The sequence below is a fragment of the Rousettus aegyptiacus genome, unplaced genomic scaffold, assembly GCF_014176215.1.
Source record: "Rousettus aegyptiacus isolate mRouAeg1 unplaced genomic scaffold, mRouAeg1.p scaffold_m13_p_8, whole genome shotgun sequence".
Taxonomy (NCBI): Eukaryota; Metazoa; Chordata; class Mammalia; order Chiroptera; family Pteropodidae; genus Rousettus; species Rousettus aegyptiacus.
Window position 1 is genome coordinate 32751910 of NW_023416311.1, and position 15756 is coordinate 32767665.

At 39.1% G+C, this 15756-nt stretch overlaps 1 protein-coding gene across 11 annotated transcripts in view; it reads right to left on the reverse strand.

Annotated features, from left to right (window-relative positions):
- GRAMD2B (GRAM domain containing 2B) overlaps positions 1–15756 on the reverse strand; it is a 113841-nt gene that overhangs the window by 2034 nt on the left and 96051 nt on the right. For 6 of the 11 annotated variants that reach the window (XM_016121923.2, XM_016121922.2, XM_016121925.2 and 3 more), the window contains 8 exons: positions 12708–12803; positions 10777–10848; positions 10598–10678; positions 8141–8252; positions 7458–7580; positions 6770–6857; positions 5790–5894; positions 1743–3053 (listed from right to left, as the gene is read on the reverse strand). In XM_016121923.2, coding sequence (XP_015977409.2) covers positions 2852–3053; positions 5790–5894; positions 6770–6857; positions 7458–7580; positions 8141–8252; positions 10598–10678; positions 10777–10848; positions 12708–12803 — 879 coding nt within the window. In that variant the 3' untranslated portion in view covers positions 1743–2851. Of the gene's footprint in view, positions 1–1742; positions 3054–5789; positions 5895–6769; positions 6858–7457; positions 7581–8140; positions 8253–10597; positions 10679–10776; positions 10849–12707; positions 12804–15756 lie in introns of those variants that run through there. The other 5 variants (XM_016121927.2, XM_016121924.2, XM_016121928.2 and 2 more) reach the window with 2 other exon arrangements.

Sequence of the window (15756 nt, forward strand, 5' to 3'; positions counted from 1 at the left end):
GTGGCAGAGGGGTAAGAACAGGGGTCTGACTTCCAAATTTCTGTTTGTTCTACACTGCTCCACCATTAATGCCATATCCAGTACTAAGAAAATGTTTTACTACTTTATCCATGCAAGGCATTGCCTTCATCCCCCACATTCCTACTTCCTGTCTTTTCTACCTATCCCACAGGACCAAAGAGAAACACAGGAGTGGGAAGGTAGAAGAAGAAATGAAACCAAGGACTGATAGCCAAAATATGTAAAGCATAGCTGCAAAGACAAAAAACAAAAACAAACAAACAAAAAAACCTTAGCCCCCAAAAAACCCAAAAAACAAAAAACATCAAAAAACACCAAAAGTAAAATAACGGAGATAAATGAGCAAATTACAGAACAAAATCCAAAGGGCCGATAAATGTATGAAAAGATGTTCAGCTGTGGTAGTATTCAGGAAAATGCAAATAAAAACCATGATGAGATCTGATTTCACACTGTCAGACTGGTAGTAGGGGGCCAAAATGGATTAAGACAGCGTCAACAGAGGATTTTAGGAGACACTTGTAGATTGCACAGGACTTCTCAACTTGGTGGTCAGTCAGTGGCAAGGGAGAAAGAGGAAGGAGTTAAAATTCTTAGATTTTCCACAAGGACTACTGAAAGGGCGTTGGTGCCATGAACAGAAACTGGGAAGTTAGGAGCAGGGCAGATTAGGAGGCTTAGATGTGAGCAGACCCTGCAGCAGAGTCGAAAGGAACTGCGGGTACTGAGTAAAAGGAGCTGAGACTTGGCTCCAGCTTCCCCGCAGCATGCAGCTGCGATCTCACCAGCAGGCTGTGCTGCCAGACTGCCTCTCAGGAGAGGGGCAGAGCCATCAAGAAGAACATGTGCGTGCCTTGGGAACTTTGTATGCTTCGATTCCTTTGAGCCATGTGTTAAATTTTTAACTTTTTAGAACTTCAACATAAGCAGTTGGGCCCCAAGTCCACTTTGAGACAAAGGTTTCCACTGGTGTAGGCTTTCCTAGCTGAGTGGTGGGGCTCTATCTGAAGCCCCCGCACAAGACGTGGCCAGCTGACTGCCTTATGTGGACAAGTGCTCCTGTTTTTCTGCCCTTCATTCCAAAAAGTGGTGTCCTAGCCAGGTCTGGCAGGACAGTGGGAAGAAATGCAAAAGGGGACAGCAGGATTCCCATCTAAAGAATACCACTGTATGCCAGAGTGAGCCAAATAGAAAATTAAAACCACCCCCATTCGCTTCAGCATGGAAGCCAAACATCTGTAAACATTTCACTGCAAAACAAACAAACAAAAAACCTCACCACCTCACCAAAACTTCAGTTCTCAGCGACTAACATTTTAAAGAACAATTCTGGTTACTAACCTACACCTTTTCTAGGTTGATTTTGGATTTAAAAGAGAAAAACTTTCATTATAAATTTTTACTCTTTGTGATAGTAATAAAAAAAAATAGTATTCCTAAGGTTTACATATCACATTATTATCAATTTATTTTCCTATTTCATCTCTTTAAGAGAAATGTGTTACTTTAAAATGATTAATCAGTATTTTATATTGAAAGGACAATAAAGTTCCTTTTAATACAAGTAAGGGCTTTCTATTATAATGATAACTGTAAAATTGTTTTTTAATTCCTAACAGGGTGTGTGACACACACTTTTAATATAGCCAACGTCCCTAAGAAGTTGAAAATACAGTATTACAAAATCAGTGGAAAGCAAACAGCCAAACAGAAGCGTCTTTTTTTTTTCTTTGTATAACATGTTTGGGTATAAATACTGAAGAAGCGCTACAAGTTGCCTATTATGTGCGAAATGAATCAGCTCTGTTTAGCATATAAGCAGAGACTATGAAGTTACTTACCTGTCCCCCTCTGCAAAAAAAAGAGAAAAAGTTTCCAAGTTTGCCCATAGACACCATGATTCAGTAGGAATGATCTGGCATGCCATGGTTTAGAGAAGTTGGGAAAAACCTTTGCTCTCAATACTTTGGTGGTTAAATGCTAGGTAACATTTAGTATAGCAAAACAAACATAGTTTGACTCACTTGTATCTCATGTTTCTTTCCAAGTAAACACAACCTCTCTGTCATGGAACGCTACCAGGCATTTGTGGATTGGAATTGAACACTTAACTCTAAACAGTTCCTTAAGGATTAGGGTGAAAACAAAGTATCAGACGGGAAGGGACAGACATGTTGGAAGGAGTAAAAACGTGTTAATTAGGTTTAACTTTGTCATTTTCAGGCATGTCTACGTGCCTACATTTTTCGCCTACGTTTTTCTCCTGTTCACTCTCCTGAGTTCTAAGAATGCCATGAGGATAAGGACAGGTGTGCCCTAAAGTTGCCCTATAGGAAGAAACTTCTAGAGGTAGAGGTACATTGGTGGCCTTATTAGCAAGGCCTAAGGTTGGATTCTGAGGGGCAGTAAAGCAAAGGGCTTCTAAGCTCAACTCTGGAGGCAGTTACCCCTGTTCAAATTCCAGGCCTGCCAACTTTCTAAATGCGTCTCCTTGAGCAAGTTAGTAGAAACTTGGATTCTCCCTGTCACACAGGAACTACATTCATCTCCCCAGGTTACGGTAGGGAAAGAATGCAAAATTGTATGTATGGCAACAATTGGCCGGGGCGGAGGTGGGGCTGTGCTCTCTGGTTGGGACACTACCTCCTCCTGAGTCCCTCCCTGTGCCCTGTGTCAGTGGTCACTTACCACTGGACCCGATGATTTCTAACCAAGGAGGAAAACGAGAAGGTAGACCAACAAGGAAAATGACATTGAGACCTATTTCTTTGTGGAAAGAAAAAAATAGTCTTTCGCATTTATTGTGCAGTCCCCAGCTGGGTTTGGTCACTTACCCTGCCTGTGGCACACCGAAGGTGTTTTTATGTGTGACCCACAATCTATGGCAGCCGACACATACTACTGACACTGCCCCCAACCCAGGAAAGAAACCAGTCACCTTTTCTAATTTCATTATGTTAGCCGTAAGCTCTCGGCAGAGGACCTCAACATTTAATTGTACTTGGGACCCCAGGCTGGACGGTGCTGTCTGTCTGTAAGAACAAAGAAAAAATTTAGTGTGGGCAAGAATGGCAAAGAAAGAAGTGGAATGAACACATTTGACATTTATTTGAACAGAAAACTAGGTTATAATAGGAGAGAGCGAGCATTTAACTTGTTACGTCAGAAGAACCCTGCAGTCATCCACAACTCCAGACTAGATGTTCGGTGACTAATTCGTAACAGCTCAGCTGGAACTCTCTTAAGCTATTTTTGTTTAAGTGGCTGTGTTGTGCTGTGGCTTCCAAACAAAAATCAGAATATTATTCTCAAGCACTTGGTTTCTTATACTCTTTTATTAAACCCTAATATCTTCTCTATCCCCACTGCAGCATAAATTTACAAGAATTAGTGTTCTTCTCAGTCATATACTTATTTTTTATGGGAGCAGGAACCATTTACACTACAACTTTCAGAATGTTTAGCCATGTCTAATCGAATTTCCATTGAAGTGAGACCTTCGTGGTTCTTCTTTGAGATCTGCCATTTGTATGTACCTTGCCATTGCCTTCTAATCTAACAGGTGCGTTCATTATTTACCATTAGACAATGGCATGGGCTCTTACTCTGTGGTCCACTGGTGGTCCTGTACCAGCTAAAAGTGTAGAGAATTTGGAGATGTATGTATATTTTCCTGGAGAGATGGTCTAAAGCCATCCGATTTTCTCTTTAAGGTTAAATACCCTGGTCTGTGCTGTCTCTATTTCTTGGCTGTAATTCATTTGTAGCAATTAAGTTTTTAGATGGCAGTGACTGGCCTAACTTATTTTACATATGACCCATTTTTGAGATATAGGCGCTCAGTAAATCGAAATATTCAGAAAGCAATCAGATGTTTTTCATTTCTTGGTACTGACAGATTTTTCTTTATCATCGGTCCATACTATCGAAACCTTAGATGCCCCCCCAAAATCTGAATCTTAATCTTTCAGTTTCTAGATAAGGGATCTGAAACCCAGAGTACTGATTTATAAACATGAACTTCTACAGATCTATAGGCTGTTAATGTTTTAACAAAGCTGGCACAAAATACGGATTCAAAAGCATGGCTCTCTGGCAACTAAGCGATCAGATTATGAGTGTGGATTCACCTGGCAGCGTGGCTGGACTACCCTGGAGGAAGTGAGGTACTGGGGAAGCTCGGGTCCTGGAAAAGTGCTTTCATACCCCTGCCCATCACAGGTGTTCCCTGATCACATGTCATATGTGATCTTTGTGATTCTTCCTTTAAGTGATTATTTTTCATATTGTACCTCTTCCTTAGTTGATTAAATAGTAGAATATTTCATTTGCCTTTGTTAGTGGAATTTCCCTCTCTTCATCACCAAGTTAATTAAATTACAGGACATGAGGTTCATTTTCCTAAAGCAACCAAACCCTTAAGAGACAATGAACAGAAGTCTGCAATAATCTAAAGTTACCTTCTAACTATAAGTGTATTAACATTTCGAACAAGATGGAAGAGAGTAAGGGCAAGGTATGACTCTATACCAAACCATTCTTTAGGACTTTTTATTACTGGTTCCAATGTATTTATGGTTCAAAAATAACCTGTATGCCAGCATATTTGTAAACCACACAATAAGACTTTTAGGTACTTATTAGAGCATAAAGAAAGGCCCAGAAAGAGCATAATGGTTCTCGAAGTGTAGCTCCCAGGCTGGCATCATCACCATCACTCTGGAACTTGATAGAAATGCAAATTCTCAGGCCCAATCTCAGATCCACGACATGAGAAACTCTGGGGATGAGCTCTGTCATCTGTTTTAACGAACCCTCTAGATGGTTCTAAACATACTGAAAATAGCGTGACCCAGTTCAAGGCCGTTTCTCAAAATCAAGCCGTCACTGGTAGACTGGGAAGCCTGTAGTCTTTGTAATCACATAGACCTGCATTTGAGTCCTGATTCTATTACAAACTGTAAGACATTAAGCTAATTATTTCTGAGTCTCAGTTACCTCATCTATAAAATGGGAATAATAGTTATAAGGTTATGGTGAAGATACAGTGAGAGAAAACTATTCGTGCATGTATGTATCCTAATAGAGCCTCTAGCACATGGTATATGCTCTGTAGAGAGATAGATATCTTTACTTCTAAAACTTGAGCTAAAAGTATGTTTTCTAACATAGAATAACTTTATTTTTTAGGCACTGTGTCAACATCCTCATGTAAATGGGTTTAAAGGAAAGAGCTCTTTGTCTGAATAGGTTTAATTAGGTCAGGTGTGTACAAAGAACTGTGATGGAAAATCTTCACAGGCACATTCAACTAATTACTAGTCACATGGATCTTTATAGTGGTCAAGAGTTTTGTAAATAAGTGAGATAATGTAAAGAGTTATAGGTGATTAAATGTGCTGAGTTACTTGAAGTGCTTCTTCCCGACGAATGTCTTAACTCATTGCCATTTACTAAGATAAACATTTATATTTCAATAAGTAGACCAAAATCACAACGGACTCTTAGGATGATAGAATGAGATAATATAAAATTAGGTTTGTTTCGTGCCTTATTGCTGGCAACTCTATAGCAACTCAAGAGCGAGCACAGTCAGGTCTTTCATTTCTAGGACCCTCCCACCTCTTCACTTCCCATATATACACTTAACCAGATGCCTCATACAAAATGTATCCTCAATATTTGCTTAGAAGGATGCTAAGCTCAGGTCAAACATTCTACTAATCTGCAGAGCAAGCAAACGATAGCACTGGAGGGAAATGTCTTACTCAGTGTGATGGGTGTCCACAGTGGAGGTTAGTGACCCCAGCCGCTCCTCCAGAGTATTAATTCTATATCTCATGTAGAAGGTCGAGATGATTAGGGCACAGACACTGGAAAGAGAGAAAGGCAAAATCTCAGTGGTTAAAGCCAGAATCCGATGTTCATAAAACAATAACTCAGAACCAACGCACATTAGAGGCAATGTATTTTCCAAAATAACTTGGCCAAAGAGACTTTAAAAAGGGCTTTTTCCAACAGGCTGATGCTTGTCACAAAACTTTAGAGCTGGAAGGGGATTTAAAATCCCTTAGCCTAAGTTCCTTAATTTACAAGGAATTCTAATAGGATCTCTCAAGGCCACACCCCAGGCCAGGGCTCCTTGTTTCACACGGTGCCCTGTCCTTCCCCAGAAGGGCCCAGCAAGTAAGTGCCCAGTCTTGTTCTCCGGTGACTCACAAATCCCCTGCTTTATCCAAAAGGGGCACATCCTTCTTGGTTGTGAAGAACAGCCTAGAACTGGGTCAGGCTATTTTCAAATGAACAACTGGTCACAGTTTGGAAGCTAAGGAGGAAAAAAAGTCACTGCCTAAATTTTCAGTGAAGAGGATGACATTGTAAAGTTGTTTTGGCCTCTATCCAGAGAACATGGGATAGATGAAAAACTAAACAAGGATAAAGATGCTTTATAATCCACAGAACATTTCCCAACCAATAGTATCCACTCAGAACTTAGTCCTCTGCTGGAGTTGGCATAATCATTTTGCTTTTTCTCCTTTCTCACTATTTAAATGAGAAGGGAAGAATGTGAAAATGTGACCTAAGCCTAAGGGGAAAAAATGTTGAAGTAGGAGACAAAAATTGCCAAAAAGCTTTGGGTCACATTAGAGACAACTGAGATTTACAATGGCTCTTGGCAATGTGAAGAGATTATTCCTTTAGAGAATCGAATTATTTCAAGTCACTTATAGTAAATTCATTTACTTACACAATTGCATAGAATATAAGAATATGGTGGAGAGTTGGACATTTCTGAGACTTGTCTTTATTTAAGATCTCAACAGTTTCTGACTGACCTGTTGGGTGGAAAACAAAAAGTGACAGTTTTAAAGCACCAACACACCTCCTTCACCCAGCCATACTGCTATGGGGACAAGGTACTTGAACAAGATAATTATTCCCCATTAATATGAATCATAGAAAATGCTAACTGAAGCCTTCCAGGTATCATTTTAACCATTTACAATTTCTCCCAACGCATTTCATTCAATACATATATATTGAAAGCCTACTCTATGTCAAACATCGTGTTAGAGTGAATGGTGGACTTTATAGATATCATTTTCGTTCTCATACGAGTATAACTGGTAACTTGTTAGAAGAATACTTACTAAATAAGAAATAAATAATTTGAGTTTTAGTAGCAATTTTGACTCATTCTGAAAGTATTCAGAATAATGAAGGGACCTCCATGAAGGCTATGTGCCTTTGTATCACCCATAGTAAAGTGGAGGACTGGGTAGTTTGTTGAATGAATAAATGAATGAATAGGCAAAGACTTACAACAGGAAAGGAGAGGAAGGAACATGGAAGGCAGTCATAAAATGAAACATGAGGGTCCTTTAAAAGTGACAAACAGATGCCTATTCCCAGCCCTCCAATCGTCCATTCCTTACCATGTGTAGGGGGACTCTTGGCTTTTCCTTCAGGCACTCTGTTCACATGGGCATCTACCCTAGTTGGTGTTGCTTCTCCCTTGGAGACATTCAGAACTGTCTGAGATTCTGTCACATGGAAGTCTATCAAGCCAGAACAGAGCTGAGTAAGTTTTCCCCTCAGAGCACTTAAACATGTAGATCAACCACAAAAGGAAATACATCTCTTAACGTGCATACTAGCCAAGATCACAAATGGGTCTTTTCACAAATTGGTTGGGTGGTTGGGATTGAAATCCAATGATCAAGCAATAAGTAATAAATGGTATAAGACAGTCTGTCCTTACCCCACTGACTCATGAGGATGATTCAGCTATAACAATTCATAATATTGAAAAAAGAGGTAAGAAAACATTGTATGTGTCTCTCTTGCAACCAACTCAATATTATGTAGATTTGAGAGACGTTTATTACATGTGTGTAAATGGAAATAGATCTTTACCACATAGGCAATTCTGTTTTCTGGAACTTTCAAACTACCTATTTTCTAGATTCCCTTTCTAATTGTTAACTAGGAAGACAAGGAGTTTTGTTGTTGGTTCTGTTTTTTTTTTTTTTTTTTGTTTTGTTTTGTTTTTAATAAGTGGGATGAAGATGCATTCCAGAGAATTAAATTTTAGTCAAGACAAAAATATTTCCCAGACCTCTAGAGTTCTCAGATTCGGGAGTCTGAGAACCAGAACTGCTGTATCCTTCCATATCTTGCCTTCTTTGCTGAACCACTCCATCCAGATCTGAGAACTCGTCATTGAAATCCTGCAGGGAAATAATGAAGTGAAGAGAGGCCAATTTCCCCTTATTGAACAAGCAGGCCTTTGTCACCCCCAGACTTTTCACTTAGGCCTGACCTATAAAAGGTGGAAAAGAAGGAAAGATTACTCCACACTACTGGGATTTCCCCAACAAATCACTGAGTATCTGGTTACCGAAACTGAGATTTTTCTGGGCAGTTAGAATTCTATCAACAAACAGTGGCCAACTTGCTTGAAACAACAAAGATCTAGGGAAAAAAAAGGGGAACCATGTTGACTGACAAGTTTCCAGGGTAAAGCTAAGGAAGCCTCAATTAGCATGCTGGAATGAGAAAAAGTGACTGAAATATGTGAGAAAAAAGTAGCAAGTTCTAAATGCACGTTTGAATATATAGACACAGAGAAAGGTATCTTTTTATTATAGCTTTAAAAATGGTATTGGAAACAGAAAAGGGAAAAACGGCTTTAACATATTAGACCATGAAAGGAAAGTTTTAGCTTTTTTTTCTTCTCTCAACTAAATCAAAATAGAGTCAGTGATATGACATTTACATTCCAGAAGGATGACAGAGTGAGGAGTAAGAAAAAAACAGGGATGTTGTATCCCACTCATTCCCTCAAAGTGCTTAAGAACTAGAGAGAGAAGAGGTATCATTAAAATGTCCTGGCAAGGTACAATTAGGCTGAGCTCTTCACAATTTAGTTGGCTGTCAAAAGAAGAGACTCATAAGCACATTACCAGTCTTTCACCTTAAACTAGCTGTCTTTTGGTCATTTCAACACTCCTTTCAATTTCACGTAAGAATTTACAAGGGGAGGAAAACTGAAAAAATTCAAGTCTCTTCAATTTAATAATCACCTATTGAATGCCTGTCATGTATCAGGCAGTATGCAAAGCTCCTTACACACACGATTACACTTAATCTTCACAGCCACACTGTGAGTCTGGCATTTTACTAGATGAAGAAACGGAGTCAGCTGTTCAAGAGCTTGTGTGGCGGCACAGCTCAGCTGGGTGGGACCCAGATGTGACACCCGGTTTGCTGGATTCCAAAGCATATGTGTTCAATTCTATTTGGTACTGTTTCCCACTATTTCTAAAAGGCTTTAAAAATGGCTTTTAAAGTTTTTTTTTTTTTTAAGTGTATAATTCAGTCATTTTTAGAATATTCACAATGTTGTACAACCAAAAAGAAACTCTGCCCATTTGCAGTCACTCCCAATTTCTCCCTCCCCTACATGCCTTGACAACCACCAATCTATGTTCGGCCCCTATGGATTTGCCTTTTTGGGACATTTAGTATAAATGGAATCACACAATACTATGGCCTTTTGTGTCTGTCTGCTTTCACTTAGCATAATGTTTTCACCGTTCATCCGTGTTGTACTATGTAACAGTGATTCTTCACTCCTTTTTATCAGATAATATTCCATTGAAAGGCTAGATTATATGTCATTGATCCATTCACCAGTTAATGGACATGAGGGTTGTTCCCACTTTTTGGCTATTATAAATAAAGCAGCTATGAACATTCTTGTATTTTTGTGTGAATGTGTTTTCAAGCCCACTATTTTTTAACAACTCTCAGAAAAAGACTTACAGATGTTGAAACCATGGGCTCATACCATTTTGCCAACGGTATTTCAACATTTAACAATAATCAGTTTGAGAATACTCATTTGAATCATACGGCAAGGACTCTCCTGGGCCAACACGAGATTGTCATGGGTACAAATCTTGTACAAATGTGAGGCGGGGAGCTACTTCCCACCGAGGACTTCATTTTACAGTCAACAAAGTTTAAAGGAATCTAAGAAGCTATGCCTTTCACTTGGGCACTGTAGCTTTCTTTTCTTTTTCTTTTCTTTTTTTAATAATTATTTCTAGGTATCCCTTATCTTTTTCACTAAGCTGTCAAGTCTCTGAAGGCAAGAACTAGTCTTGCTTTTTCCTAGTGTCCTTATGGTAGACTCTAGCATGGTGCCTTGAACACAGAAGGCAGTTATCAATCTGTGGGATGAATCATGCCCTATCCCAGATAGATGGGTGAATCCCTCTAAAATAACATAATAAGCAAATGCAAAAAGGCTTTGTGAGTACATTCAGTAACCATTAGATCACAAGACAGCCCACTATCACGTTTCTTGGCAACACTTCAATTACTTGAAAAAAGTTTATGACCTCCCATGGTCCTCCTCCTCTTCAGGGCAGAAATACCCTGTTTCTTCAACTCTGCTTCAAATATCATGGTCCTAAGTTCCTCCTGCACCCTGGTCATGGTGTAAGAAGTGTAATTGCATGACAGATTCCCTTTTTTTCGCATTTATATATTTATGCAGGCAACTCACCAAAGGCAGAGATGAAGGGCGGTCTGCCCCGAAACTATTTTCAAGAGAAGATGGGTTGGGACTGTTACCAATGCTTGTGTTCTGAAATTATTGAAATAAAGTGAAACATCAGGTTAACTATGAAACTGTATGAAACAGAGAACACAGACAGCAACTGAGGCTCATGATGTCGTACTCACTTCTAAGTGTCCACACACAGATTTTAGTAGTTTGTAAGTTGAATCTCTGGAGAGTAAGGAGACAAATATGTACTGAAAAACAAAACAGTAATTAATAACAGATTCTGCCTGATGAGAAGCGAGAATTGAGAGTTCAAAAATTTATGTCTATATATTTTTCATCTTAAATGATGTAAACCATTCTCTGGTCTATATTCTCATTCTGTTCACTCACACATTCAGTTTTTACTCCATTCCCAAAATAAAGCAAATATAGACCCCACAACAACAAAACTGCCAAACCCAATTTAGGTAATAAAGATATGTAAAGCAAAATGAAGGCTCCAATACCCTGATAATGGTGCCCTAAATAAGCACAGGTAGGAAAAGGCCTGGACATGAAAAAAAAGGCTAGTGATATTTATTTGCTAGGTCCTCTTTAAAGGCTCTCTCCCTTCTTAAAAGGTATTTAACAATTCCTGAGGGTCAGCATTCTCTGCTCTGACCTAGATTTCCATCGAAAATTTCCCAGTAGCTCTAAGAGGCTTGTTCTTTTTCAAGCCACTTCCAGATTCTTTCTTGTACAAATATGGAGATTTTTGGAGTGTATGCTTATAAGTAAGTTATGGGAAAAGAGTACAATCAGAGCTAGACAAGTAATTTGGAGACCAATGACATCAGGGAAAATGATTTTACCATAAACAGTATGTTGAGAAGATATAAAAACTCACTCTTTAACCATCTATCTATTTGAGCGACAGAATCTTTGCAGACTCCCTTTTCCAAAGTCTGTGACCACTCCTCTGACTCACCGACAGAGAACTTGCTATGATTTCCAAGTGTTATATTCCAAAGTAGTTAACATTCCGGGTTCTGGCATTAGACGCATTCAGTTGCAAATCTTGGCTCTGACACTAAGTAGGTGACACTGGAGAATTGCTTACTTAATCCCTTATAGCTTCCATTTTCTTAACAATACTTACTACCTCTTATAGGGTAGTAGTGTGGAATAATGTGAAAACACGAAGTATTTAGCATATGCCTGGTGAGAAGTACTTGGTGTTTATTAGCCATCAGTATTTCTAAAAAAGTTTTCAAAAATAGGTATTAACTTATTTCCCAGCTCATCAAAATAGCCTCTTTTATCTCTCTTTTCCCCTTCTTCCCTCTTCAAGTTATCCAGTATGATTAGAAATGAAATGTGGCTTTTATGCCTTCATAGAAATAGGAGGTAAAATATTAAAAAAATAATTTCAAGTGAGATATGAGTCGCCAAACTATTACAACTCCCTCCCCAAGCTGAAATAACACTGCTCTCAGAGCAAACATTTCTGGCTGCACATATCTGGGGTCGCCTGGCAGTCAAGAGCAGTTTACGAGCTCCTGTATAGAAGACGAACAGTTAAGGCAACCCAGAAGCAGGCGGGGCAGGGTCCCGAAGCTGCGCCTGCATGGCAAGCATGGGCTGTATGTATAGATTTCAGATGGCTTTGGGAAGGTCCCAACTGCGGTTGTGGGGAGGCTAGCCACTCCCACCTCGGGGCCTCCCCGGTATCACCCTGCCTCACTTCAACAAAGTGGTGACAGTGGTGGTTTTAAATAATGTTAAAGAAATCGAACCTATTAGTTTAGCCTGACCCGACAGATGTTGGGGAAAGGGAAGCAGAGAAAGAATTTTACTTTTTTGACCTTGGTCAAGAAAGTATAATTAAGTTAGCAGGAAACATAAATTTAAAATTGGCAACAATTAGAATAAATCATCTTGTGAGGGGAAACAACACTACACAAATGTTTGGGTTAGGTTTTCAAAGTCGGTCTTAGAGCATATTTCCTGATTCCTTGTGGGACATAACATTTACGATTCAGGGTCTTAGTCCTCGGCGAGGGGCCCGTAAGGCGATGGAGACCAGAGCAGGACAAAGCAAGAAGTGCTGGCCATGCCGCGTACTCACCCTGTCTGTGACTGTCGCTATAATCAGGGCATTTGGCACGAGAAGGGCGGTTTTGGTTTTCTTTATGAGGGTTACCGAGAAAGCCGGAATCGAGATCTGAAACAGAATCACTGCGTTAACATGCTGCTTAAGGCTTCACAAAATGGCACTTCAAATCTTCATGTTAAAGGAAAAGTAAAATACAGTTTCGAAGAAATCAAACCGAGCAGCTGGGTCTCCAAGATCCACGAAGCAAAAGGAGTCTTAAAGAACAACATGGGTGCATCACCGAGCTCCTTCAGGGCCTGTTTACAAAGCCAGGGGGTAAACCTGGACCACCACTTCCACTGGCGGGATTGGTGGGGAACAGAACGAATGATTTACATTCATTTTAAAGATACGCCCACGTCTCTGAAGAGGCGCTGTGGTCATCCACTGCAGGCTGATCCCCATATACCCTCTCCCCTGGCTTTAGGCACATGTGGGTGGGAAAACCGCTCAAGAGCACCAGTGTAATAAAACCTTATTGGAAAGAAATCTGGGACGACTTAAATTCCCAGCTGAGTTAATTTACTATCTATATGATCTACTAAACCTTAAGAGCTATGCTTTCCAGGCCTCGGTTTCTTGATTTGTAAAATGGAGATAGTCTTACTGCCAGGGATTTTCTGTGGATTAAAGAGATACTATATGGAAAATGTCTAGTACTCAATAAAAGTGTCATCCCTCATTTGTCTCATATAAAGAGGATGAGTGAAATACAAGAACTCTAAATTCTTTACTTCTTTTCTGGGTCAAATAAAGAAAAATGATGAAGACAATTATAGCACTTACCATTATTAATACCTATTTACCAGATGAGAATGTCATTTAATTATGACAATCTTATAAAGCAGACTAAGAGATAAGGACATCTGTTTACAAAGGTAACATGACTTGCTCAAGGTCATAAGTATAATAAGTTACAAAGATGGAAAGTGAACCAGTCTGATCTAATATGTAGGTTCTTTTTCATACAGTGTACTACAAGATGCCACGAACAATAGTAGATGTTCCTGATACTTTTATATATCACTTCAACCAGGTTTAGTCTCAAAGAAAAATGGATCACATCACTCCCATGATAAAAAGAAAATGACCAGAATCCCTCCATGAGCACACACATTCACTTGAACATGTATTTTGTAAAAATACAGTATATATTCTGAAAAAGATCAACAAGGCCAGTGGAGAAGAGAAGGCCTTATGTTAGTACTGCCAGTTGAAGGAAGAAACATGGGCTTTTAATTTTGAATATCTGCATTCATATTTAGGTTTAGAAAATATAATTATTTTACTGCCCCTCAAAAGTTCCAGAAAGGAAGAAGGAGGGGCTGATTTAAATTAGACATTTTCTAAAAACTATTTTGCCAAAGAACTCTACCCATAAAAATTCTGAAGTGTGGGGGAGATTTTAGAAGTTTTAAGTTCAGATAACTTTGGGAAAAAAAGAATTTAAGATCTACCAAGACCGAGGATATAAAAATGAATCTAATTTTGTTTCTGAGCAGCAACACAAACAGTGAAAAGAGGCTATATATGTGGATTGTTTTTCATAATCTAAGGTATGGAACACCCTTCAGAGGTTTTTAATCAACTGCTTCCTGACTATAAAACGACAACTAGATAACATTTGAGAAATAAAGCAGAAGTCATTTTTCAGTTTGAGCCTAGATGGAATGTGATGCACACATATAATTTTACTAGCATCTGAAAATGCCAAGGGGATGACTAAAAGGTCCTGATTAAATTAAGGCTACACTTTATTAATATTTTTTCAGGGTAGAGTGCTTAGAAAATTCCCCTTCCTAGAGTAAACTGTTCAGCTGCCTTTAGTTCTTACTGGATCTTAGACCAAGGCCTGCTGGCAGTGAGGACATTCTGCCACAGAGCCGAAGCCCCAATCCCCTTGACACCATCCTTAGTGGGGAAGAAATGTACAAGTTGCTACCATGGCTCTTACGTTCCCATCCCTGCTGATTTTCAATCTCTTGTCTCTTAGATACAGCACATACAAAAGCAATCCCAGCGTGTTATGTCTTTAAAAACCAGGGTCACTCCTTTTACCTTTTTTTTTTTTTTTTTTTGTCAGTTCTCTCTTAGGTAGAAGTAGGATTTTGAAACCATGGCTAGAATCACATTAGCTGGTGCTGCACATACTGGCTTTGTGAATTCCCCCATCCCTTAACAAAGACCAACTCTTTGTTCACTAATGTCTTCAAACCCTGCTGCTTTGGTCAGAGGTGTTGACTCTGAATTCCTGAGAATTATCTTTATAATATTGAAATGAAGCTCAATACTTTCCAATCCCCTTTGCCACTCCATGAACAAGTTCTCATAATGCTAGAAATACAGTAGAACACTGCCTAATATTGCTTTGTACCATAGAGATAATACTGTGAATAAAAATGTTTTATATAAACATTATACAGTAAAGGAACAATATAAAAATAGCATGTTTGACCTAAAAATAGAATGCTAGTCTGCTGACTCAATAGCAACAAAATAAAGAATTTCCATTTTATTTGCTAAGAGGTCTTTATAAAATTGCCAGTGGCTTTAGGGAGAATATTTAAATATTTCAAGGAAACACCTACCACTCAAAACAAATAATTTTTAATTAACTACTTCATGAATACAAAAGCTGCTAACTTGTAATCATGAATCAGAATGCTTGAAAACAAACCCAAGAAGGTGTGTCTCTGACTCTTTATTCTGGCATCCTGAATGAACTGCCATGTGACAGCGCAGCTCAAAGGGGAAGAATGTCAATAGGACGAAATTATCTTTTCCCTTCTTAGGCCACAGTCCCAAGTGCTCTTTTAGAAGAACAGTGCTAATTCCTTTAGGCTATTCTTCTAATGGCTCAAGGTGTCTTGGGCCCCTGCTCCCCAAGATCTGTATTTCAGGAGAATGAAAGATGTTAATCAGTGTCCACTGGGGATTGTGGGTATATGGCTCTCCCCCACTTTTCCTGCTGGTGATGATACAAAGTAAGCTCTAAGAAGCAGCTTATCAATAGGCCTGTTTT